Source organism: Nothobranchius furzeri, chromosome 18, assembly GCF_043380555.1.
Source record: "Nothobranchius furzeri strain GRZ-AD chromosome 18, NfurGRZ-RIMD1, whole genome shotgun sequence".
NCBI classification, from domain to species: Eukaryota; Metazoa; Chordata; class Actinopteri; order Cyprinodontiformes; family Nothobranchiidae; genus Nothobranchius; species Nothobranchius furzeri.
Window position 1 is genome coordinate 17,610,190 of NC_091758.1, and position 25,929 is coordinate 17,636,118.

The window sequence follows — 25,929 nt, forward strand, 5'->3', positions numbered from 1 at the left end:
TCAAACGATTAGCTAATTTAATCACTTTAACACTTTTGTTGTTGCTAGCATGTGTTTGCTTCCTGCCTCGTGACAAAAGGCATCTAAACTCCAGTAACAAGGTGAGGAATGTTTCAACACAAACTGGATTTATATTTTACGCGTCAGCCTCATCGAAGAACCTCATTTTGTCTGAGTGCACGGAGTCTCGGAGTCGTCGGATGGATGACGCTGTCTCTCCTGAGATGGGCTCAGATAAACGCGTGACCTGTTTGGTTATCACTAGTGCTTCCTTGCTCTGGCTGCTATCTCCTGACATTTCTGTCACTGTGTGCATTTCAAACATGGTCTTTGTGAATATTTTTGAGCCTCCAACCTCCCACGATGCAACTTCAGCATCTGGTTCCACAGGAAGGCCTCCAGCTGGTTGCTCCAGGACAGCAGTTAGTCTCTCTGTTTTTGATGTGATGATGTGTATTTGTTCAGATTCCAGCCTCAGAGTGTCTTCAACGGTAGAGGAAACTGTTATGTTGGACTCATCTGGGATCCGTTCTGTTCTTGTGATGTCACAGAGTGTCTCTCCAAGTCCAGGATAGGGATAGGAGCCTCTGACTGTGACCACGGTTGGAGACTGCAGGTTTGGGCCAGTAGGCTCACTTGTGACTGTAGAGCTTATATCAGCAAAGGCATCTGATGACTGGACAGAACAGGTGGGACTTATTTCCTCCTCCCTCACTTGTCCCACTGGGCTGGTGTCATTCTTCTGCTGAGCTATTTCTGGAATCTTGGGTGGTTCTTCTGGGGAGGACCATTCGCCCTTCCAATGGCAACTGACTGAGTCTTGTTCAGGCCTTGCTTCTTTTTCTTTAGTGTCTAAATGCTTTATGGTGGTTTCATTTGTTTCATACACTGTCTTTGAGATTTCAGCACATGAGTCTACTTTTGGAACATCAAATTCAACATCAGTGGTCTCGAGGATCTGACCGAACGATGATAAAATTATTTTTGATGATTTTTGTTCCCCTTTTGAATCCGTTTTAAGCTCTGGTTGATTTTGTTTGTATACATTGTCAGCAGGGACATCTTCTTCAGGTTTAGGCTTTGACAGACTCGGCTGTGGTATTTTAAATGTTGTACGTTTTAATTCACCATAATCCGTTTCAGTCATGGATGGTTCCGTTTCTGGTGTTGCTGCTTTGGTACCAACAGTTGGATTTTTGAGGATGGCGGCAGCTTCTTTCTGTAGTTTCCCGTCATCCATCTTGGCTGCTTTTTCTAGGCTGTGTCTTTCCGTTGGGATATTTTGAGATGCACTGCCAAATTTAGGCATTTTCAGTGTTGGCAGTTTGAATTTTAAGGGCGATCCTCTCACGTCTTTAGACTTAGCTTCAGCCTCAGATGCTGTGGTTTCTCCACTGGCTGAATTCAGTTTGACTCCATCTTTAGAGAACTTGAGCTCATCTTTTAATTCTGTTGTTTTGAGATCTGCAGCTTTCTGAGACAAACTCAGACCAACTCCTTTTAATCCACTTCCTTTACCATCTGCTCCAGCTTTAAGCTCAGGCACTGTAAGGTCAATTTTATGTTCAACCTTTACTTCTACATCTGGAACAACGACATCGGGGTTTGGAGGATCCGCTTTTGCTTCAGGTTCTTTAGTTCTTGACTTTGAAAAGGAAATTGCAGGAAGAGAAAACTTACTTTTTTTAAGCTCTGCAGCCTGTGACAAAGTAGCTCCGGGAGGTCTTTCACCACCAGCACCTGGTAGACAGACTTCTGCTTTGTTTGTTTCAATTTTGACGTGAACATCAGAGGTTTTAGCACCTGCTCCTGAGTTGGGATGTTTTAAACTAGCCTTAATCCCACCTGTAGGAACATCTTGTAATATAACAACTCTACATAGTTTACCTTCAGCTGTAGCTTCTTGCAACATCTCTTCTAGTCCTTTCTTCAGTTGAGTATCTTTAATATCTACAGACTCGACTCTAATGTCTGCTTTAATTATTTCATTTTTCACAATGGGTAATTCCTCACCTAGCTGGGGAATTACAACCCCAGATCTGGGGGACGTGTCAGTTGAGCTGTGTGGTTTGATCTCTGGTGGCCTAAAATTCATGGTTACCAAAGGCTGTTTACCATCTGAAGATTGTCCTTCAGCTTTGACTGCTGGATGTGTGATGTCTACATGTTTCTTTAAAGTGTCCATGTCTTTTGGCTTTGACATTTTGATGTCAGATTTCGCCATTTTCACCTCAACATCCCCATCGCCTAAATCTGTAGGCGGTTTGACTTGAGAGTAGAGTGGTTCTTCCATGTTGACTTGAGGAGGAGAAGCTCCTAATTTGGGTAATTTAAATGTAGGTATTTTGTATTTTGATTTTGATTCTTCAACATTGTCCAACCTTGAATCAGTTCCAGGAGCGGTGATTTCCACTTTAGCTGAAGGTTTTTTCACTTCGTCATCTGGGAGTTTGATCTGAGCTTTGGTCTCCGGTGGCCTCACATCTACATCTGCCTTCAGACTAAAATCTGTCTCTTTGGTTTGAGACACAGAAAAACCAAGAGTTGGTAGTTTAAATCTGCTTTCTTTTCCTTTATGTTCAGATGCTGCAGTTTTATCTGCTGATTGACCTTCAGTTTCAGCTTCTGCTGTTTTACTGTCTTTGTCTAAAACAGGTTTTTCTGAACCTGGACTTCCAACCCCAAACTTTGGTATTTTTATTGTTGGCATCTTCAGTTTGGAAGGGGACCCATCTGTATTCTTTGTCCAACTATTGATGTCGTGAGGTTTAGTTTCCACTCCAGTTAAAGCTTGTTTTTGTTCAACATCAGTGACTTTGGGTTCTGGTCCTGTCACCTTCACAACAGTCTTTGATGAGTTGAAATCCACATCAGGTCCTTTGACTTGTGGGACTGAAAAAGCTAAACTTGGCAGCTTAAATTTGCCTTTTTCCCCTTCATGTTCAGTTTCTGGTGTTTTTATTTCAACTGAGGGGCCTATTCTTTCGGTGCTCTGTGCTGCTGTGGTAAGTCCTAGATCTCTCTCTGGAATTTGATTATCATCTTTGTTCAAAGCAGGTTCTTCTTCAGATGAACTTTGAGTTTTAAGCTTAAAAGTTGGTAGTTTGAAAGTGGGCATCTTAAATCTGGATGGAGATCCATCAGAATCCTTTGATACCACTTTGATCTCAGGATCTTGCACCGTAGTAGAAGGCTGTACTAGTTTCACATCAGAGAGTTGGACTTTAGCATTGGTTTCTGGTAGTCTTACATCTGGAGCTGTCTCTGATGAGCTTAAGCCAGAGTCAGGACCTTTGATTTCTGACACAGAAAAACCAAGACTTGGTAGTTTAAACTTGGCTCCTTTTCTTTCGTGCTCAGTTTCAGTAGTTTGTATGTCTACTGGCAGACCATCAGTCTCAATGCTTGGTGCTGCCATTGAAACAATTAAAACTTCCTCAGATGATTTTGTGTGTTCTTTGTTTGTTGCAACCACTTTGTCCAAAGCAGGTTCTTCTTCAGTGGAACTTTGAGTTTTAAGCTTAAACTTTGGTAGTTTGAAAGTGGGCATCTTAAATCTGGATGGAGATCCATCAGAATCCTTTGATACCACTTTGATCTCAGGATCTTTCACTGTAGTAGAAGGCTGTTTTAGTTTAACTTCAGAGAGTTTGACTTCAGCTTTGGTTTCTGGTAGTCTTACATCTGGAGCTGTCTTTGATGAGCTTAAACCAGAGTCAGGACCTTTGACCTCTGACAAAGTAAAACCAAGACTTGGTAGTTTAAACTTGGCTCCTTTTCTTTCGTGTTCAGTTTCAGTAGTTTTTATGTCTACTGACAGACCATCAGTCTCAATGCTTGGTGCTGCCATTGAAACTGTTAGAACTTCCTCAGATGTTTGTATGTGTTTTATGTCTGTTGTGATATCTTTGTCCAAAGCAGGTTCTTCTTCAGTGGATCTTTGAGTTTTAAGCTTAAACGTTGGTAGTTTGAAAGAGGGCATCTTAAATCTGGATGGAGATCCATCAGAATCCTTTGATACCACTTTGATCTCAGGATCTTTCACCGTAGTAGAAGGCTGTACTAGTTTCACATCAGAGAGTTGAACTTCAGCTTTGGTTTCTGGTAGTCTTACATCTGGAGCTGTCTCTGATGAGCTTAAACCAGAGTCAGGACCTTTGATTTCTGACACAGAAAAACCAAGACTTGGTAGTTTAAACTTGGCTCCTTTTCTTTCGTGCTCAGTTTCAGTAGTTTGTATGTCTACTGACAGACCATCAGTCTCAATGCTTGGTGCTGCCATTGAAACAATTAAAACTTCCTCAGATGATTTTGTGTGTTTTATGTCCGTTGTGACATCTTTGTCCAACGCAGGTTCTTCTTCAGTGGATCTTTGAGTTTTAAGCTTAAACGTTGGTAGTTTGAAAGTGGGCATCTTAAATCTGGATGGAGATCCATCAGAATCCTTTGATACCACTTTGATCTCAGGATCTTTCACCATAGTAGAAGGCTGTTTTAGTTTAACTTCAGAGAGTTTGACTTCAGCTTTGGTGTCTGGTAGTCTTACATCTGGAGCTGTCTCTGATGAGCTTAAGCCAGAGTCAGGACCTTTGATTTCTGACACAGAAAAACCAAGACTTGGTAGTTTAAACTTGGCTCCTTTTCTTTCGTGCTCAGTTTCAGTAGTTTGTATGTCTACTGACAGACCATCAGTCTCAATGCTTGGTGCTGCCATTGAAACAATTAAAACTTCCTCAGATGATTTTGTGTGTTCTTTGTTTGTTGCAACCACTTTGTCCAAAGCAGGTTCTTCTTCAGTGGAACTTTGAGTTTTAAGCTTAAACTTTGGTAGTTTGAAAGAGGGCATCTTAAATCTCGATGGAGATCCATCAGAATCCTTTGATACCACTTTGATCTCAGGATCTTTCATCGTGGTAGAAGGTTGTTTTAGTTTAACTTCAGAAAGTTTGACTTCAGCTTTGGATTCTGACAGTGGAACGTCTTTGTCTGTGTTTGATAAACCTAAATTAATGTCTGATTTTTTGGCTCCTGAGACAGAAAAACCAAGACTCGGCAGCTTAAACTTGTGTTCCTTTTCTTTAGGTTCATTTCTAGTATATTTTAAATCAATTGATGAATCTTTCGCGTCAGTGCTCATTGCTTTTGTTGAAACAGTGGAAATCTCATCAGAAATAATTATCTCTTGTGTTTTGATATCATTGTCGAAACACAGTTCTTCTCCAGTAGAGCCTGGAGTGCTGAGCCCAATTTTTGGTAATTTCAATATTGGCACCTTGAATTTGGATGGTGACCCATCAGTAGTTGTAACCAAGACTTTGATCTCTGGACTTTTGTTTTCCTGTTCAACTGAAGTTTTTCTCAGACAGACATCAGAGAGTTGGACTTCAGCTTTGGTTTCTGGTAGTCTCACATCTGGAACTGCCTGTGATGAGCTTAAACCAGAGTCAGGACCTTTGACCTCTGACACAGAAAAACCAAGACTTGGTAGTTTAAACTTGGCTCCTTTTCTTTCGTGCTCAGTTTCAGTAGTTTGTATGTCTACTGGCAGACCATCAGTCTCAATGCTTGGTGCTGCTATTGAAACTGTTAAAACTTCCTCAGATGATTTTGTGTGTTCTTTGCTTGTTGCAACCACTTTGTCCAAAGCAGGTTCTTCTTCAATGGAACTTTGAGTTTTAAGCTTAAACTTTGGTAGTTTGAAAGTGGGCATCTTAAATCTGGATGGAGATCCATCAGGATCCTTTGATACCACTTTGATCTCAGGATCTTCCACCGTAGTAGAAGGCTGTACTAGTTTCACATCAGAGAGTTGGACGTCAGCATTGGTTTCTGGTAGTCTTACATCTGGAACTGTCTTTGATGAGCTCAAACCAGAGTCAGGACATTTGACCTCTGACACAGAAAAACCAAGACTTGGTAGTTTAAACTTGGCTCCTTTTCCTTCCTGCATGGTTTCACTAGTTTGTGCGTCCACTGACAGACCATCAGTCTCAATGCTTGGTGCTGCCATTGAAACTGTTAGAACTTCCTCAGATGCTTGTATGTGTTTTATGTCTGTTGTGATATCTTTGTCCAAAACAGGTTCTTCTTCAGTGGATCTTTGAGATTTAAGCTTAAACGTTGGTAGTTTGAAAGTGGGCATCTTAAATCTGGATGGAGATCCATGAGAATCCTTTGATACCACTTTGATCTCAGGATCTTTCACCGTAGTAGAAGGCTGTTTTAGTTTAACTTCAGAGAGTTGGACTTCAGCTTTGGTTTCTGGTAGTCTTACATCTGGAACTGTCTTTGATGAGCTTAAACCAGAGTCAGGACATTTGACCTCTGACACAGAAAAACCAAGACTTGGTAGTTTAAACTTGGCTCCTTTTTCTTCCTGTGTAGTTTGAGTAGTTTGTATGTCTACTGACAGACCTTTAGTTTCAATGCTTGGTGCTGCTATTGTAACTGTTAGAACTTCATCAGATGATTTTGTGTGTTTTATGTCTGTTGTGACATCTTTGCCCAACGCAGGTTCTTCTTCAGTGGATCTTTGAGTTTTAAAGTTGAATGTTGGTAGTTTGAAAGTGGGCATCTTAAATCTGGATGGAGATCCATCAGGATCCTTTGATACCACTTTGATCTCAGGATCTTTCACCGTAGTAGAAGGCTGTACTAGTTTCACATCAGAGAGTTGGACGTCAGCATTGGTTTCTGGTAGTCTTACATCTGGAACTGTCTTTGATGAGCTCAAACCAGAGTCAGGACATTTGACCTCTGACACAGTAAAACCAAGACTTGGTTGTTTAAACTTGGCTCCTTTTCCTTCCTGCCTGGTTTCACTAGTTTGTGCGTCCACTGACAGACCATCAGTCTCAATGCTTGGTGCTGCCATTGAAACTGTTAGAACTTCCTCAGATGCTTGTATGTGTTTTATGTCTGTTGTGATATCTTTGTCCAAAGCAAGTTCTTCTTCAGTGGATCTTTGAGATTTAAGCTTAAACGCTGGTAGTTTAAAAGTGGGCATCTTAAATCTGGATGGAGATCCATCAGAATCCTTTGATACCACTTTGATCTCAGGATCTTTCACCGTAGTAGAAGGCTGTTTTAGTTTAACTTCAGAGAGTTGGACTTCAGCTTTGGTGTCTGGTAGTCTTACATCTGGAGCTGTCTCTGATGAGCTTAAGCCAGAGTCAGGACCTTTGATTTCTGACACAGAAAAACCAAGACTTGGTAGTTTAAACCTGGCTCCTTTTCTTTCGTGCTCAGTTTCAGTAGTTTGTATGTCTATTGGCAGACCATCAGTCTCAATGCTTGGTGCTGCCATTGAAACTGTTAAAACTTCCTCGGATGATTTTGTGTGTTCTTTGTTTGTTGCAACCACTTTGTCCAAAGCAGGTTCTTCTTCAGTGGAACTTTGGGTTTTAAGCTTAAACTTTGGTAGTTTAAAAGTGGGCATCTTAAATCTGGATGGAGAGCCATCAGAATCATTTGATACCCCTTTGATCTCAGGATCTTTCATTTCTACTTCAGCTGAGGGTTTGTACAGATCATCTTCAAGGACTTGGACTTGATCTTTGGTCCTCTTTATGGTTTGTGTGATAGTCCCTGCTTCATTTCCTTCTGATCGGCTAAAGTCTAAATCGGGCCCTTTAGCTTGAGTCAGAGACAAACTAATACTTGGAAGTTTGAACTTGTTTCCTTTTTCTTTATCTTCTGTTTCTGTAATGATCAAATCTATTGATCTGGATTCTGTCTCTGTTTTAGGAGCTTCAACATCAACAATAGTATCTACTTGTCTGTCTTTGTCCACCGTAGACTCCTTCTCTGTGGTACTTGAAACTCCAAACTTGAATGCTGGAAACCTAAATTGTGGTTCTGATCTGTCGTCTGTTGCTGCAGCTGTGCTAGCTTCACTAGTATCTTCAATGGAGACTTTCTTCAGTTCAGCATCACCGAGACTGACTTCCCTTTCAGCCTCTGGTATTGTCACATCCATCTTTGGGAGCCTTAAATTCATGTCATTCCCTTTTATTGGAGGCACAGAAAAACCTGGAGCTGACACTTTGGAATTGCTTTGTTTTCCTTCACATCCAGTCTCTGCAGTTTTCATATCTAATGCTGGACCTTGTGTGTCAACAGTGGTGACTGCGTCTTTGTCCAGAATGCTACTAGGGGAGTCAAATCCTAATTTTGGTAATTTCACAATTGGCATCTTAAATTTTGATGGTGAAACTTCTTTAACCTTCACACCTTTGGTTTTAGGAGCTTCCATTTCAGCTGAGAGATCAGCGACCAGATCAGTATCTATGCCTTTTTTCTTTGATAAGCTGAGTTCTGCCTCTGACATTTGGACCTCTGAAGCCTCTGATGTAATAGTGCATAACTCCACCTTCCAGCTGCCGTTATCATTTTGTTTCTCTACATTCTCTGCTTTAGTACTGACATTTGGGCTTATGACACCAATCTTGGGAAATTTGAACGCTGGTAGTTTAAATTTTGATGGTGATCCTTTAACTGTGGATGTTTGTGGTTCAGTCTGAGCAGGTTTGACGTCTGCTGATGGTTCTGCATCAGCACTGGGTAGACAAAACTCTGCTGTGGCTCTTGGTGATGTGATATCTGTGTCTAAAAGCTGACTTTTAGGAGCTTCTGGAAGAAAACTAGTGTCTCTTTTTGGCAAATTAGCATCTCGGTTTGATGATCCTAAATTGGCTGCTAGCTCATGAACTTGTGGCAGGGACGTGCTGTCCCCATCACCTTCAGTTCCCATGTCCAGCACGAGAGGTTGATTTTGTTCAGTTGTGTCTTTGTCTTTAGATGTTTTAAATGTGGATTCTTCTGTTTTTATTTCTTTTTTCACCTCTGGAGTCTCAAAGCTGAAAGCAGATCTAAATTTGGATAAATTGAAAGAAGGAACTTTAAATTTAGATCTGGATTGTTCTAGTTTACCAGCAGGTTCTTCAAGCTCTGCATTGGGTATTTTGCCTTCAATCTTGACTTTGGTAAGTATTTCATCAGTATCTTCCTCTAGAACGTTTAAATGTGTTTCAGGCTCCTTTTCCTTTGGCATTGTTATTCCCAGCTTTGGCATTTTAAACCATCCTTCTTGGCTGGGATGTTTAGGATGAGTCTGTGAAATTTTGATTTGCACTGCAGGTTCTCCAGCTTCCACTTTGCCTTCTGGCATCAAAGTTTCTGCATTTCCAAGATCGACATCAATATTAGGAAGTTTTAGAAGTTTCAGCTCGGTCTCCACTTCAGTCTCTGATTCACTCTCTAATTGTTTTCTTGGTAAACCCAAATCTAAATCAGGACATTTGAATTTGGGAGCAAAGAAACTGACATTTGTTGACATTGTATTTTTGTTGGTTGAAGATGAACGGTCCATATCATCAGAAACATCTTCTTTAGAAGCTGGAGCCTTTGTCTTTGGTCCTAGATGAATTTCAATTCCAGATTTGGTGGGTTTTATGTTTTCTTCTTTTCCATCCAAAAGACACTTGGCCTCCAGGACCTTGAGTCCAAGTCCAGGTGAAACTCGCTCTACATCCTCTTTGGTTTCTGATAACCTGACACCATCCTCTGGTTTTGAGAGGCTTACATCTACCTTAGGCCCCTTCAAACTGGGAATTGCAATTCCCGGTTTTGGTGTCCTGAACTTAGGCCCTTGTCCATCACATCCCCCTTCCATCTGTACAGGTTCAGTTTCTAGTTGAGGTTTTTCTGCCTTCAGCTTTTCTTCTGGCACAGTCTCAGCTGTAGCTTCTGGAAGTATGACATAAGCATCTTTAGTCGAAAAGCTTACGTCAAAGTCAGGTCCTTTTAGTTTTGGCATTTGGATTCCAAACTTTGGTATTTTGAACCTTCCTCTTTCATCAGGTTCCCCTTCCATCTGCAGAGGTTTGGTCTCTTGTTCAGGTCCTTCTGCCCCCATCTCCTCCTGGGACATAGAAATGTTTGTGCTGATGTCAGGTCTGGTAACTGGTGGGATTTGGACCTCTGCTTTAGTCTCTGGTAGAGGGGCATCTGGATCTTTCTTGGAGATTTCGTTATAAAACTCGGGGCCTTTTATTTTGGGCATTGCGATAGTGAACCTGGGAAACGTGAACTTAGTAGCTTGTGTTTCTCCATCGTCACTAACAGGCTCTTGTTTTTGATTTGGAACATCCATATCTACTTTACCTGGGGAAACATTTACCTCAGATGTTTCTGGGTGGTGGACCTCAGTTTCATATAAATCATGGCTCGTGATAAACTCATGGCTTTTTATTTTTGGGATCTTGATTCCAAACTTTGGAATCTTGAATCTACTTCCTTGCTGTTTTTCATGAGCTTCCACGGTTTGGATTTTCAGGTGTGTTTTCTCTGCCTCAGCTTGATATTCTCCTGAACCATGGGCCTCCGCTTTCATATCGGGTGCTTTTACTTCTCTGTTTATCTTCAACAGGTTTAAGTCAACTTCAGGGTCTTTGAATGTGGGCGTTCCCATTTCAAAACTGTGCCTTTTGACTTTGCTTTCTTGCTTTCCAAGTTCTTCCCGAGTTTCAGGAAGTTTCTTTTTCAGTTCAGGTTTTTCTGCTTCTGTCATTTCTTTCAAAATAAAAGCTTCATTCTCTGGGCCCTCAGGGACCTGACACTCAGCTTTGCTCTGTGTTTCTGCGACTTCTACTTCTTGTTTCGATGTGGTGAAATCAGGTTTTGGTCCTTTGATTTTTGGCACAGAGAAACTGAGATGAGGCAGTTTAAACCTGGAAGCTCTTCCCCCTTGTTCAGTAGTTTTTATCTCAGACGTTTTCTGATCTCCACTGATGTCTGAAGAAACGTCTCTGGGTTTGGAGAGCCTAGCTGTTTGATCTTCAGACTCAAAACATGTGATTTGTAAAACAGAACCTTCCATGCTGGTTCTGATACCACAGCTGGTAACACCCCCCTCCTTTTTGGCTGCTGACTCGTCTACTGAATCGATGAACTCGATGCCTACGAGTTCTGGTGTTTGAACGTCACACGTGACTCCTCTAGCCTGCTCTTTGTCTTTCTTCATCTCAGGGATTCGTATTTCTGGTGATAACTCAAAGCTGGGCATCGTTATATTTACTGTTTTTATTTTTTTCTGTGATGTTTTCAAAACTGCTGAATCACTCTCTGGTTTCACTCCACCTGCACCTTTGCTTTGAACAGTTTCTTGTTCTTGACAGGTGGAAACCTCTGGGGAAGGATCTTTATCCCTCGGCAAAGGCCCTGCTGAGGTTGAACCAGCAGATGTGATGTTTGCTGGTTTAAATGATTGAGAGAGGATTTCGATTGTGCTGAAATGTGCCTCGTGTTTTTCTTGGTGTCTTCCTGGTTCTACCACCTTAGTTGGTGTTTTCATAAATATTCTTTGTGCGTTTGCATCTATGACCGTTTTTTCTTCTGGGATCGGCACTCCGGATGTGTCCACCTGAGGCAGCTTGAATCCAGGCAGTTTGGAAACCGCTTCCTTGACGCTGTTGACATCAATAAACAGTTGCACAGCTTCAGCTTGGCTGTCTTGAGTTTTCACAATAAAACCACCTTTTTGTTTTTTGTTTTTTCTCACTTGAGCCTTCACAGACATGTCTTCCATTCCAGGAATTTCCATGTCTTCCCGTTTGGGAAGTTGTGTGGATGAAACATTCCCAGTTTGGGCCGTGGATTCGTTTATATTCTGGATTTCTTCACTTGAAACTTTTCTCAGCTGTTTGGATGTTTGTTTTTGTTTCTGTCCTTTTTTCTTGTCTTTGTGTGGAGATTTTCGCACAAAGGCAACGTCGGATAAATCCAGCTCCACCTTCGGGAAACTTATCTGAGCCGTCATGGATCTGGAGGAGGTTACTCTTGAACTCTCACCACCAACAGTTAGCTTATTTTCATCGGGTTCAGAGTGATCCTCCAGAAGTTTGTTTGACTCAGAGTTTGAGATAAAATCAAGTTTTTCATCATCGAGTTGATCTTCCGTATCAAAACTCGCTCCGAGTGTTTTCAGCCTTCTCGGTGACAGTTTAACGTCTGAGTCTTTTTTGTGTGATTTTTCTTTCCCTGGACTTTTGAGTTTTAACTCAGACTTCTCTTTTTTCTTCTTTTTTCCATCGGGGGACTTTATGGAGAGACTCTCCTGACCAGCCACAGTCAGAGCTGGCTCCCCTGCTTTTGAAGGACTTCCTGCATCCATACGTTTATGTTGAATACCTTGAGCGTCGGTCCTAGTTTGAGGCTTCAGGTGGTTTTCTACCTTCATACCTTCAGTCATGTTGACTTCGACACCTAAAACTCCCTCCAGGTCCTCTGGAGAAGTCAGATCTGATTCCTGTGTCTGACCACTGACTTGTCCTGTCTGAGCATCTTCAGACAAACTGGTGTGGCTCCTCTTCGTCAGAGCAGAGAGCGTTGTCCTGTGCTTCTTCTTCCCTTTAAGAGCATCCTGAAACTTTATAGAAGACTCTGTGTCGCTTGTGGTGGGACTCAGTTCAGGATTCCTCTGCTCGTCTGCCTCGGAGGTGCTGTGAGACCTTGTAAAACAAGACTTTCGTTCTTTTCCAAAGGTGGAGATCTTTGGCCACGAGATGCGAGCATCCTCACGACTTCTGCTTTTCACTTGCTCCTTCATCTCAGCAGAGCAGAACTCTTCTTCCTGTTGAGGAGCAGAAATAATGGCCATCAGATTCAAGTAATCTTTAATGTGTGTGTGTGTGTGTGTGTGTGTGTGTGTGTGTGTGTGTGTGTGTGTGTGTGTGTGTGTGTGTGTGTGTGTGTGTGTGTGTGTGTGTGTGTGTGTGTGTGTGTGTGTGTGTGTGTGTGTGTGTGTGTGTGTGTGTGTGTGTGTGTGTGTGTGTGTGTGTGTGTGTGTGTGTGTGTGTGTGTGTGTGTGTGTGTGTGTGTGTGTGTGTGTGTGTGTGTGTGTGGTCAACATTAAATTAGTTACAGGGATGTTAGCAGACTCTAGAACCGGATCGGTCTCCAGCTCCGGTGTGCGTTTGAGGCAGAGCTTGACTTTGTAAGCCTGAGCGTGCTCCAGGATCTGGACGGCATCTTCAAAAGGCATGTTGTCAAAATACACCGTGGCACTCAGGATCTGATCGCCTACAGAAACGAAAGAACGTTTTACAACAAGAGAACTTGAAAAGAGAATACGGAAAAAAAATATCAGTCATCATAAATAAATAAATCTGACCTTCTTTCACTTTCAGACTTTTTGAAGCAGGTGACTCTGGCAGCACCTTTTTGATGAAGATCCCATCTTTCCCTCCTCCTCCATAAATGAGACCTTCTGAACATCCGTCCCTAGTTGTTTCCACAATCACACCGGCTTCCAGGCTGGAGGGGCCCTGCTAAGACATTAGAGGAAGAAGCTCTCTGTGGAAATGTTATAAATAATTAATATGCTGCAGATTGCTCTTGGAACAACCTCAGGCTGGAGAAAAAGAGATGAGGAGTTATCTGCACCCCACATTAATGCTGTTGTGCTATTAGCACTTTTTTGTGATCCTCCAACTGGGTGGAGGAGCATGGAGTTGATCTGATGTTCCTTCACTAAGAGAGGAGCCAGCTGAGGTGGTTTGTTTGATCAGAGGATGCTTGATGGACACCACCTCGTCCCGTGTTGACTTAACCCTAGTTTATAATTCTGCAGCGGTACAGACACACACAAAGTGATCATCCATTGATGCAAGCACTCTGCAGTCAGGCTCACAGAGTGATGGAGACATGCCCAGTTGTTTAACTGTGCGTCAAAAGCTACCAAAAACAAGCCTGTGATTGGTCAGGACGCCACTTCCTTTAAATTTGTCACCACCAATCCAAATTTTTTAATTACGAGTGCTGAAGATATCTATCAGCAGACCAGAACGCATCGGACAACGTCTGGTGATATAAACATTTAAACACATGACTGAAGGAGTTCAAAGAAGCAGGACATTACGGTAAACTTGGGTTTGGAAGTGGCGACTCCATGAGGAGGAGGAGAACGAGGGACAAATGCATCCGTGTTTAAAAGTCTCTGAAATAAATGCACACAAAACAAAAAACACATGCACAATAGTAAATACACTAACGTGGACCAGAGACATGGCTGCAGTGGTGGCAGAACCCCCCCCCCCCCCCCCCCCCCACACACACACACACACACGAAAAGCAGTATGTCCTCTGCTTTGCAACACTTCCCAGGCAACGGAGAAGTCTCAAAGGAAAACGTCTCTGTCTACCTCATCTTACTTCCCACCTGAGCTGGTGGAAAATATACAGAAAGCTTCAGAGAACGTTCTGGGGTCCCACTGGAGGAGCTGGTGGAGGCGGCCTTGGAAAGAGCGGTCTTGGCTTCTGGCCCAGTGACCGAGACCCAGATCACCTTTTCTCTGTACATATCTAAACATTTAGATTTAAATTAAAAGTTTTTAATTGAACTTTTACCAATTTCAGTTTATTAAAGATGTTTGCTTATTATGATTTAAAGCTAAGTTTACAGTAATGATTTCTCCTGGAAAAATGTAACTCTGAAGTCAGCTCGCTGTAATGACTCACCTTCACTTTTCTCATCTTTGGAGTTGAAGATCTTTTTTCAAACATGGATACAAAACCAGACTTTTTTGCTTTGGGTCCACTTCCGCTTTTAAGGCCAGAGTCACGCTCTGCTTCACTCTAGAAAGAAAGAAATTTAAAATAACAACTCTGAATTTTACCAGTGAGCAAACACACACACATCAGCACCAGAAGTGTCACACACAGTAATTTGAGTATATAAATGCATTAATATCGAGTTGTTGGTAATTGAAAAAGTAGCTTGAGATATTTTTAGAGTTGACAGCATTTTCTAATTCACCGTTAGCATTGTTAGCTCAACATTAGCCTCTAGCCTTCCCCAATATTAGAGAAAAACAAAAAGATGTCATGGCTTCTTTGGGGTAGAGGAAATAACTTCTGGGTTGCTCCTGTTTACTGGCTTAGGGTTTTTACAAAACAAAGTTTTGCTAACCATTGCAACATAACCAGCTTTTAATTTTTTTTATTGTACGAACCAACACACCTGCTTAGACTCTGTTAAAACCTGGATGCTGGGAGCTTTCTACAGCTGAATGAAGATAAGACTGAGATCGTCATCTGTGCCCCAGACAAGCTGGTTCCCAGAGTCAGAGACTCTCTTGGTCAGCTTGCTTCTCACACCAAACCCTCTGTCAGGAATCTTGGCATGACCTTTGAACCAGCTCTCACCCTGGATTCTCATGTCAGGTCTCTTGTTCGCTCTTCCTTCTTCCATCTCAGGAACGTTGCTAAGCTGAGTCCCATTCTGTCCCGCTCTGAACTTGAGACTGTTCTCCACACCTTCATCTCCTCGCTCTTAGACTACTGTAACTCTCTTTTCACATGTCTGAGCAGAACCTCCCTGAACCGTCTACAGGTGGTTCAGAACGCCTGTGCTCGGTGTTGGGGTCCTGCCCTCATGGGAAAATTACTACGCAGTATTTTCTCCAAAAGACTGTGCCAAAAACTTCCTGAAGCGTAGACAAATAAGGCATATCGAGATCAGCGCCAGCAGGGACTCCATGTCCCATGATTCCCTGCAGCCGGCAGCAGCTTGATGATGTCATCACGCGACGCCAAGTCCGACACGCCGCCAGTGGATATCGGCCCTACAGAAACCCACCCGCTGGATGAGTCTATAAAGCCGAGGCGCAGAGCGGAAATCTTTCTCTTCCCGGCCAGTTCATCTGGTGAAAGGAGATGCCCGCCTCTGCTTACCGCTCCGGACAGCGTGTGCATGAGGCCTAGCTGCTGAGGCCGATGGACCAACGCCAGCCGATCTGCTCAGCCCGAACACGAAGGGACGCTTTGTGTTCGTTCATTCAAGATTTTTTTTTCCTTTTTCTCTCTCTCTTTCTCTCCTGCTTCTCTAATAGTCCGAAACAAGCGGTCGACCACGTGATCGCTTTAAATTAACAAACGGTTTCTCTCCTCCGTACTAAAAACGCCAACAGATCATCTCAGAGTAAGCCCATTATTTTTTTGTTTAATATCTAAGTTTGTTTATGCTGTGGCCAGGCTGACAGACGGTTTAGATATGTAACTTGCCTTTATGACTGATCTGTTTTTTTTCTTGATCTTTGTGAAGTGATTTGAAGTGTTTTGATTAAGTCTACTGTGAACGTTTGCTCACACCGCCACTGATTGTGCGTGTTTGGGAAGACAAGCTAAATCTACACACACACACACACACACACACACAGTTGATCCTTTACTCAGCCAAACAAAGGATCCGCCATTTTGTTTCAAAACTCCCTCCAGTTTTGTAATCAGCCTATCCTGGCCTGATCACATCATCAAGCAGCCTCACTATCGCACCCACCGGTCTGATTAGATTGCTATTTCACATTATCATTCCATGGTTTCATTGCTTGTTGTTTGTTTGATAAAATCAGTTGGTTGGTATTGATTGGCTAGCACTTTGAAGGAGCTAAAGTGATTATATTAGTTAATAAATGTTATTGCCAATTAAGTTTTGTCTCAAGTGAATTTGTCTGTGTTGGATAGAATATGAGCACTGCTCGTTAAAATAATTTTATGAACTTTAGACAGATTGATAGAGGTTTTGATTCATTTTTCCCCTATTAAAGGGGTGGTGCCCCGAGGCATATCCACGGATGTCCTAATTACATAATAAATCGGTAAATATTTCCATATTTACAAATTTATTGATGAATCCAAAAAGTAAGTAAAGCTTACAAATTATTTGTTGGCTAATAATCACAACACTCGGCTTCTGACCAAGTCCTCCAAACACACTCACATCACCCCGCTTCTCCTCCAGCTTCATTGGCTGCCAGTCAACTTCAGGGTTCATTTCAAGATCCTGGTTCTGGTCTATAGGGCCTTACATGGACAAGTTATATGTTGGTGATCTTCTCAGTCCTTACACCCCCAGCAGGTCCCTGAGGTCCAGTGACCAAAGCCTACTGGTTGTGCAGCACCAGGCTAAAGACCGAAGGTGACAGATCATTTGCTGCCGTGGCCCCCAGACTCTGGAACTCCCCCCGAGGCTGAGATCAGTGGACTCCTTTAAAAAGCAGCTGAAGACTCTCCTGTTCAAGCTGGTATTGGTGTGACCTTCGTCATCACCCTCTCCTTATTCTGCTCTTTCCACCTGTTCCGCATTTCCTGGGATCCACTGATTTCCCTCTTTTCTATTCATTTTCCCTCCTCCCATCCTCACATTTTTAATCACAATTTCTCTTTTTTTTTTTGTCATTTTAGACATTTTTTTATCTTTTATATTTTAAATTTTTTGTTTTTGTGAAGCGCCTTGTGATTTTTATCCTGAGAGGCGCTAAATAAAAGATTGTTTTCATTCTTTTCTTTTCAAATAAAGATTGATTAACTTCATATTTATACTGAAAGTGGAAATGCATTCAAATATTTCATTCAGATTCCTTTCCCCAGCCTCTTTGTCATTTTTAATTTTATTAGTTATCATTTTTTTCCAGTGTACCTTTTTGTCCCTGTCATATCTGGCAGCTTCAGGGTCCTCCTCCACAGGCGATGATCCTTGTGGGCGTGGCCTTTCCCCCTCTGTAAACTGCGTAGGCTCTCCACATGCCTGTATGTGTGTGAACGGACACACACACACACACACACGACTTATAAACAGTCCGAATCACATTTACATTTACAAGCATACATTTTCCTAATAACTGTGCAAAAAAGACTCAAATTTTACAAACCAGTTAGCAAATTTGCTTCTTGAGTAAAAGGACATGGATCAACAATGAATGGCTGATATTAGTTTACATGGAAAATAAAATCAAACAACCTTTGCAAAGCCAACAGGAGAATCCTTAAATTAATAAAGTTCAAAAAAATCCTCATGGCAGTTGAGCTTGAGTATTACCACGCCATGATCCCGGAGTCTGTGTCTAAGGAGGTCTGGTTTGGGAACTTTGGGTCTCATCTCTGATATCATCTCTAAATGAGTCCTTTGTGTAAAATAAATTAAACTAACAAACTTAAAACAAGGAGAAAAAAGTCACTGATTTTACTTAGACACACTCGTCACTCACCGAGTTGTCCTCTGGAGTGGACTCTGGTCCTTCCAGCCTTCTCCTGGCTCCTGTTGACAGTAAATAAACAAAGATTATTGACTTATAAGAGATGAGCAGAAGACCACAGGTTTTCGAGTCTTAGTTCCTGATATTCTGACATTTCGACTCTGAATGGCTAACAGCAACGTGACTCTTCCACTGCCTACATTCCCTCTGCACCTTTGATGTTTCATCTCCATAAACAATACAGGCCTGAATGAGTTCTGCCGTGTTGTGGAGATGTAAGTGCAAACAGATAGCTTCTACTAGCGGCTCCTGCAATAACTTTTTCTTTTTTTTAATCAAGAATGTTCTTATTTGGGGGGTTAAACTGAGGACTCATTCCTGTTAAACTAAATGTTTTGATCAAAAGCATGTGAAGTTTAATAGAAAATGGTATTTCTAAAAAGTAGAAGTTAAGATCTATGATGGGGCCAACATCTCAGAATGGTCCTGTTGTCTCAGATCAGATTTAAACATGACCATGTTTTCTGTTTCTATCAATGAGAGAGAGGCCCCATCTCAATACTCTCACTTGCACCCTTGCGCCTTTTATTCGCGAGTTCCCGGCCAGGGGGGCAAGTGCGTAGGGTGTCCTGATTCTCAAATGCGGAAGTTGACCACGCCCCCATCGCACCCTTAATCTGCACTTCACCCAAGTCTGCAGCGATGCTGACCTCGGGCAAGGGTATTACCCACAAGTCATTGCTGCAGGAGAGAAGGCTCAAGTTCCTTTTCTGAAAATATGTATTTTCTAATGAAGTTAGTTCATTTTAGGACGATTAGTTGATGCTCTGAATGTTTTAGACAAAGCAGCAATGAAGTTAAATTTATTTCAAATAACTGTTTGGCTGTTTGTTTAAAAGTTGTTAATAAAGGTTTTTGAAAAAAAAGTATCACAGTGACCAGAATCCCAACATGCATTCAGATCCCTGTCTCAATTCTGCAATTATTTGCACACTTGTGTACTACGCACTTGAACCCTATGCGCACTTTCTCCAAGTGCACTTTGCAGAAGACTGCAGGGCGCAGTGCGAGTATTGAGATTGGGCCATAGACCTGATAGGTTGAGCTGGGTTGGCCATGCCTACAGGGAGAACAGCTGATGAAGGCAGGCAACACCTGGTCACATTTCTGAGAGACATGTCAAAATAAAAGCCTGTAAAATGTGTCTGAAAGCCTCCCCGTCACGATCTGTTCTTTAATAAAATCACAGAAATGTATAATTCTTAGGTTTTTATCTTTATTTACTGAACAAGGCAGCAGCATCTCTTTACTAATCTACTGAGAGCAGCCTTCAGTGGTATGGCCGAGTGAATTTCTATGCACAGATGATCGTTATTTTCATCTTGTTCAAAAAGTTGACTCCACGTTTGTTTTTATTTAAATGCTGAAGCAGTCCTGAATACCTTTATTGCTCTAAAAAAGTCCTTTCTTCTACTGAGACGGTCAAGTGTGATTCAGCAAGCTGTCACAAACGAATGCAAGGAGCTCGAGAAAGTCTGAGAACTACTGATTTACCCTGAAGGCCTCACGGTAAAGCAGAATGTGCAGAAATGGATGTGTGAGCAGGAGCTGTAGCTCTATCAACAGCTGGAGACCAGGACCGTGTGTGTGTGTGTGTGTGTGTGTGTGTGTGTGTGTGTGTGTGTGTGTGTGTGTGTGTGTGTGTGTGTGTGTGTGTGTGTGTGTGTGTGTTCGTGTGTGTGTGTGTGTGTGTGTGTGTGTGTGTGTGTGTGTGTGTGTGTGTGTGTGTGTGTGTGTGTGTGTGTGTGTGTGTGTGTGTTTATTCTGCAGTAATCCCACTCAGTCTCTTGTTTTGAGGCTCAGACAGACACTGGAGCCTGTTATGATGCTATTTAAGGTTCTTCCTGGCAGTAATTCCCTCAGAGCTGCGGCTCCTCCGACGGCTAAGTGATCCACTCCATCGATCCTTCCATTAAGCTCTGTAGTCTGCAGCCTCTCTGCTCTCAAGGCCAACTCTGGGAGTCAGATTAATATTATTATTGTTGTTGTTGTTGTTGTTAGCCCTAATGACTGACTCATATTTGTTGAACAGGATAGTTTGCTCTACGCTTTATTTACATTTTTCTGAACCAGTATTTGTATTATGGGATGTTAAAAGGTTTCAGGTGAACAGTAAAAGTCAGGAGGCAAACAGATTCTTCTCTGACTGCAGATATTTATTTAACATTTTTGTTTATTTTTGGCGCATTTCACCTAAATAATCACTTTATTTTGTTTTATGAAATTTGCCTGATTTCCTTTTTATTGACATTTAACTGTTTTAGCTGCATAAGTGGAACTCAGGATGTAGACTGTTTTTAATATGAATGATTCAATTTTTATTTCATTTATTTTAATCCAACTTTGAGCTTTTTAATTTTGATTTCCATTTCTTTTTGATTTAGTTTACCTTAGTTTGAGTTTCTATGTTTTGTTCTTACTGTCTTTTATTGAAATATATTACATTTTATGTGGATTTTTTATTAACAGACACAATGGTCAAAAATAAATAATTATAAAAGAGATAAGAATAAATACAATAAAATACATTTAAAAAAGCAGGCATTATAAAAGACACTCAGTGTCTCCACATGGATTACTAAAACCAGGATCCACCAACATCAGGATAAGTCTGTTCTCAGAGCTCTTCAGAAGCAGAATAGCATCCGTTTCCTCATTAGAGCTTGAAAGGTGTTGGCATGAGCGTTACAAAACAAAAGACTGGCACTACTGGACCTGGGCTTCCTGAGCAGAGTCCTCAATGCATCATCATATGCTACCTTAAGCTTCTGCATGCTAGCGCTCTTCTATTTACACCACAGAGGTGCAGTGTGTACAGTAAGTTCTGAAGACGTGGATTTTCACATTGTCTGAACACATATGAAGCTTCCTGGACAAAACAGTAGCCTGGGCATACAGATGAATGCCGATAAATGTTGTCGTCATCACAGAGATGATCCGTAATAATGTGGCCCAAATATTTAGTTTTCTCTGAGACACTTATCTTTTTGTCAGCCAAGTAAAAGTCTGGGGAATAAGGATCTTTATCTCCTTTGGTCCGACATGTGTCTTTTTTATGATTTCATGTTTGAGTTTTTTATTTTGTGTTGTTCTCTATTTATTTTTTTAATTATTTTATTAAATATTTAATCAGTATAATTTTATTTCGTTTTAATTTGTTTTCTAAAATTTTTTGTTTTTTGTTTTGTTTATTTTGTTGCACTGCCATCCATACATCCGTTCTCGTCACCTTATCCGGGGTCGGGTCACGGGGGCAGCAGCCTAACCCCGGCTTTCCACGGGAGCCGTCAGCAGCACATTACTGCAGCAGCACGTCATAGCTGCTGATAGGAACCGCTGTGGTCAACAGAACCTTTTCCACCAGAGCCGTCAGCAGCGCGAGTCGGCCGCGTCTCAGGAGCAGCATGTTGTGGCCTTTACGCGCCGGTTCTATTTTCAACGCACTACGCCTCTGCAACGGGTCAAGTTCGACATTTTTGGGGAAGGAAAGAGGAAATCGGAAGCGGAAACGGAGCAAAGCTTCCCGAGATTTTCAGAATAAAGAAATGTACTGCCTTCCGGTTGCTTTACTTAAAAAAAAAGTTAGTAACTGCGCGGCCCCGTGAGAAGTTATCACCTAGCTAGCGGTCTCCTTTGTTTTTCAGGTCCGTATTGGCGATTATAAAACGGACAGAACATAAAACACAAACCATGTTGTAGTTTTCTCCTGCTTGTTGTTGTGTTTACTGACGAAGTCACTCGTGTGACTTCGTGCTCGGTCGGTGACAGCTGCTCCCCTGCTGCTTCGCGTCTCGTGAGAAGGGCCAAGCAGCAGCTTACGCGAGCAAGAAATGCTGCTGCAGTAACGTGCTGCTGACGGCTCCTGTGGAAAGAAGGGGTGAGACGAGAGGCCCAGCCTTCCTTCTCCCCAGCCACTTCGACCAGCTCCTCCGGAGGAATCCTAAAACATTCCCAGGCTAGTCGAGAGACATAGTCTCTCCTGGGTCTTCCTTTAGGTCTCCTTCCAGTTGGATGTGCTTGGAATACCTCACCAGGAAGGCATCAAGGGGCATCCCAAATGCCTGAACCTCCTCAACTGGAGAGGAGTTGACCTGTTTTATTTCCTCTGACAAAATTTATAGTATTTTTTATTAAAATTATACTTAATTTTATTTCATTATATTTAAATAAGATATCTAATAAGTGGTCATTTAAATGATGGGAAATGACTAATTAAATTATTTATTAGTGTTGAACTTTACCCATTAATGGTGACTACATTCCTGATGAGCTGTTAGTGCCCGCCCTCATGTTTTACAGTAATACACGTCATGTGAGCGGCTCTCTTCTGGAAGTGCATTAAAGAAAGTTAAAGTAAGAGGCTAATGGAATCACAATTGGACGTCTTCTTCTTCTTGCTGCATTCAGGTGGAAAACTCAAAATCGAAAATTATCTCACAGTCCTTCGCTTTTATTTTTGTGATAAAATAATAATCTCAGGTGACTTGAGTCATTCTCAGAGTTTCAACTATAGAAGAAAAGTCTAAAGAACCAAAATACAAGAAGAGATTTTCAGTTCTTTAAAATGTTTCTGTGATTAGTTAAAATGTTTTAAAAGGGACAGCCCCATTAAATCTATTCTTCCTGCTTCCTGTGTGGAGGAGTCTGCAAGCCTGAATGTTCCTCCTCGCTAAACTCATTTAGGATAACATGGTTTATTATTCATGCTCTCTGGTTAAATTCTGGCTTATTTCAGTGCAAACAACAAACAAGAGCTCTTTTCACTAAGATCCACAGTATAATGAGATTTAACTAAAGGAAGAACTGAATTAGATTTACAGCACATACTGTAAGGACATGAGATCGAAAAACCACATGCTTTAAATTTATTCATCTGCTGCAAACTTACTGCGGGTTTCATCTTAATTCAATCCGAAAGTTCCATAAGAAACTGTGTGTGTGTGTGTGTGTGTGTGTGTGTGTGTGTGTGTGTGTGTGTGTGTGTGTGTGTGTGTGTGTGTGTGCGTGTGCGTGTGCGTGTGTGTGTGTGTGTGTGTGTGTGTGTGTGTGTGTGTGTGTGTGTGTGTGTGTGTGTGTGTGTGTGTGTGTGAGAGAGAGAGAGAGAGAGAGAGAGAGAGAGAGAGAGAGAAACTTAAACTAAAAAATTGAGTTATTGATCATGTGTGGTTTTATATTTTTTGTCCTCACACAGAAGAGCGTCATGACCAAAATGTCAAAAACAGTCCAGATTTTAACATCAGTTAGATCAAAAACTTGGATTTAATATTTTTAAATGTTCCTGCTTCAGCATCCAGATGTTCTAAATGTTTCACCTTTACTTAGAGTTACCCCTTTATTTGCTGGTGGTCATGTTTAAAATTGAGCCTCCTGGTTCCGTGTGGGTGGACTTCTCCCAGATCGTCTCTGTTTATATCCTGATGACTTGATGTTCCTGTCAAGCAGAGCTCTGTCCTGGAGCTTCTGGCTTCTGCATTCATCAGAAGGGAGAAGTGCCACAGAGTCCTGACTGACATGAGAGTGTGTGGGGTTCAGTGGGTCTATAAAAGAGGAGGAACTGAAGGTAAACATCATGGAGAGCTGGATGAACGTGGAGCTGAGATCTGGAGCTCTGGTTCAGAACTGTCCTGTCTCCAGGGAAGGTGGACACGGTTTGGGTGGAACTGGGTCAGAAAATCCACAACCACAGTTTCTGAGACTTCACCCACAGATAGGTGACAGTAAGAGGCTGAAATGTTAAGAACATATGGATGTCGAAGCAAGAACATTTTCATCTAATGAAATCAAAAAGGTTTTGACAGTAAAGCCGAGATGTTTTATTTTTCCCTTCCTGATATAAAGTCATATATGTCCTAAATATTTTTGGTTGCTGCAGCTGGTGCTAACTAGAGCCGCAGGTTACCAGTGCTAGTCATGGTGGTAATCCCCAGACTCTTTCTTCAGGCTGAAGGAGAAGTCCTACAAGGTAAGGTTGGTCTTTGGCGGTCCAGGAGCTGCAGACACGTACCCGCAGGCCAAGCATAGGAGGAGTTAGGTGGAAAAATACTATTGATAAGCTCTGGTTAATCATTTAGAGCTTCAAGGGGTACGTCAGCAACTTGGTCACACTGCTTACAGTGGTAAAGGGGAGCTGCTGACACCAACGGTGGATCTCCTCCAACAGGTAAGGAACCACAGCCAGAGGTTGCTGATGAAGTCCAACAGCTACTTGGCAGCAGAACTTCTGGGATTGAGGAGGTCCATGCTGTGTCTCTCAAAGCTATTGATGTTGTACAACTGTCTTGGTTGACACGCCTCTGCAGCTCTGCACGGACATCAGGTGTGAAGCCTGTGGAGTGGCAGACAGGGGACCAGAGGGTGTGGTCCAATATAGAGGCTTCACATTCCTCAGCTTCCCTTAACGTACCATCAGAGGAGCCGGTGGAGGCAGCTGGGGATAGGGCGGCCCCTCAGGACCCGAACATGAATGAGTGGAATATGACTAATCTTGTAAAGACAGTTAAGTCATAAATAACCAGCAACCTGCTGGATTAACTCTGCATTATTAAAGACTAAAGTGCAACTTAACCCTCATCTTTAGTGTTTTCCTCTATTTTCCTTGTATACGACTGACTTTTACGTTTTTTCATGGGTCCACACGATGATACTTTGTAGTCATGACGGTAAAAATGTCTCTTTCAGTCGTGAAGGTGGCAGACGGCTGGTTTTAGGCACACAAACAGAAACAAAGATAAACCACTGCTCGGTTCTGCTGAGCTTGACGCTGAAGAACACACAAACCAGAGTTTTAAACTTCACAGCAAAGTGAATATTGTTATTATCATTGGAATTAGAAGCAAAGAGGCTGAAAATAGATAAGATGGTTCCGGGGTTGGACTCTGGAACAAATCAGAACCAAAGACACTTCTTTGATGATATGTGAAGCATCTTATAAAATAAATTAATAAAAACAAAAGAGAAAGTTCTAATTTTTTTGTTTCTGATTCCTTCTGTCTCAGTTGCTTTATGAACCTGGTTTCTGCTTCATCCAGCTGTCACAGAGACTAAATTAGTTTGCTTCCAGCTTCACACACCCTCTGATGGTCTCTGCAGACACACCCAACACCCACTGCAGGTCAGCGGCACTCACTCACTTCCTCCCTTCATCACAAACATCCACACACACCGCTACTGAATGCTGCGTCTGTCAGAGGAAAGAGTAAAGAGCCCACCTATCCCTGAAGAAGCAGCGTGCCAGTTGGGGAACGCCAGGTGGAAACAGTCACACATGACGGCAGTGAAGGTGGCGGAGGTGAAGCCCTGATCCAAGCAGGCAGAGGGGATGGAGGATCAGGGAGGTGCTGATGCTGCGTGTCTCTCTCTCCCCCCCCCCCAGCTCGTCCTCAGGATGTCTGCAAGTCAGTCAGCGCAGCGAGAAAGGATGAGCAGCAGGAAAACAACAGAGGCAGAAGAGAGTGTGAGCGCGCTATGCTCTGTTCTGAGTTTTTCCTCGTCTGAGACACTAACATGGAGCTTAATAATGGGAGGAGCTGCCACCCCAACCCCCCCCCCCGGACCCTCCCCGTCCCCAGCCTGATTGAGTTGTCTAATCGTGATGCCAGTCGCTGGATTTAGGATTGTTTTCTTCTTGGAATACTCTCGAACGGTTGTATTTGTGAAAGAAAGTCCTCTAATTTGAAGAAACTTTAATGATAAAGTCCCCATCTCGATTTGTTCATTGCAACGAACCAGAATATGTTCTACTCGTGAGTGAGTTAAATTTACTTTAAAATGCTGAGTCATGCTTACAAAAGCATTTTCTTTTATTGTCCACTCTAGGGGCGACGGTGGCACAGGAGTT

The 25,929-nt window shown here is 42.2% G+C and overlaps 1 protein-coding gene across 2 annotated transcripts; it reads right to left on the reverse strand.

Moving 5' to 3' along the window:
• Positions 1-25,584, reverse strand: LOC107391892 (protein AHNAK2). Of its 2 annotated transcripts, none has more exons than XM_070546900.1 (7): positions 25,301-25,584; positions 18,045-18,094; positions 17,477-17,584; positions 14,518-14,634; positions 13,172-13,325; positions 12,923-13,080; positions 1-12,631 (listed from the first exon to the last, which is right to left on the reverse strand). In XM_070546900.1, the coding sequence occupies exons 1-7, from the start codon at positions 25,356-25,358 to the stop codon at positions 137-139; spliced, it is 13,140 nt and encodes a 4,379-aa protein (XP_070403001.1). In that variant the 5' UTR covers positions 25,359-25,584; the 3' UTR covers positions 1-136. The 2 variants fall into 2 exon arrangements, with proteins under 2 accessions (XP_070403001.1, XP_054597824.2); XM_054741849.2 differs by having other exon boundaries at positions 13,172-13,328; positions 25,301-25,487.
• Positions 25,585-25,929: the final 345 nt, after the last annotated feature.

Excerpts from the sequence above, each read along its gene's own strand:
- LOC107391892 (XM_054741849.2), bottom strand. The coding sequence starts at position 25,358 with ATGTGTGACTGTTTCCACCTGGCGTTCCCCAACTGGCACGCTGCTTCT. Across the intron at positions 18,095-25,300 it reads CGCTGCTTCTTCAGGGATAG|GAGCCAGGAGAAGGCTGGAA; the intron begins GTGGGCTCTTTA and ends TACTGTCAACAG. Across the intron at positions 14,635-17,476 it reads GATATGACAGGGACAAAAAG|AGTGAAGCAGAGCGTGACTC; the intron begins GTACACTGGAAA and ends CTTTCTTTCTAG.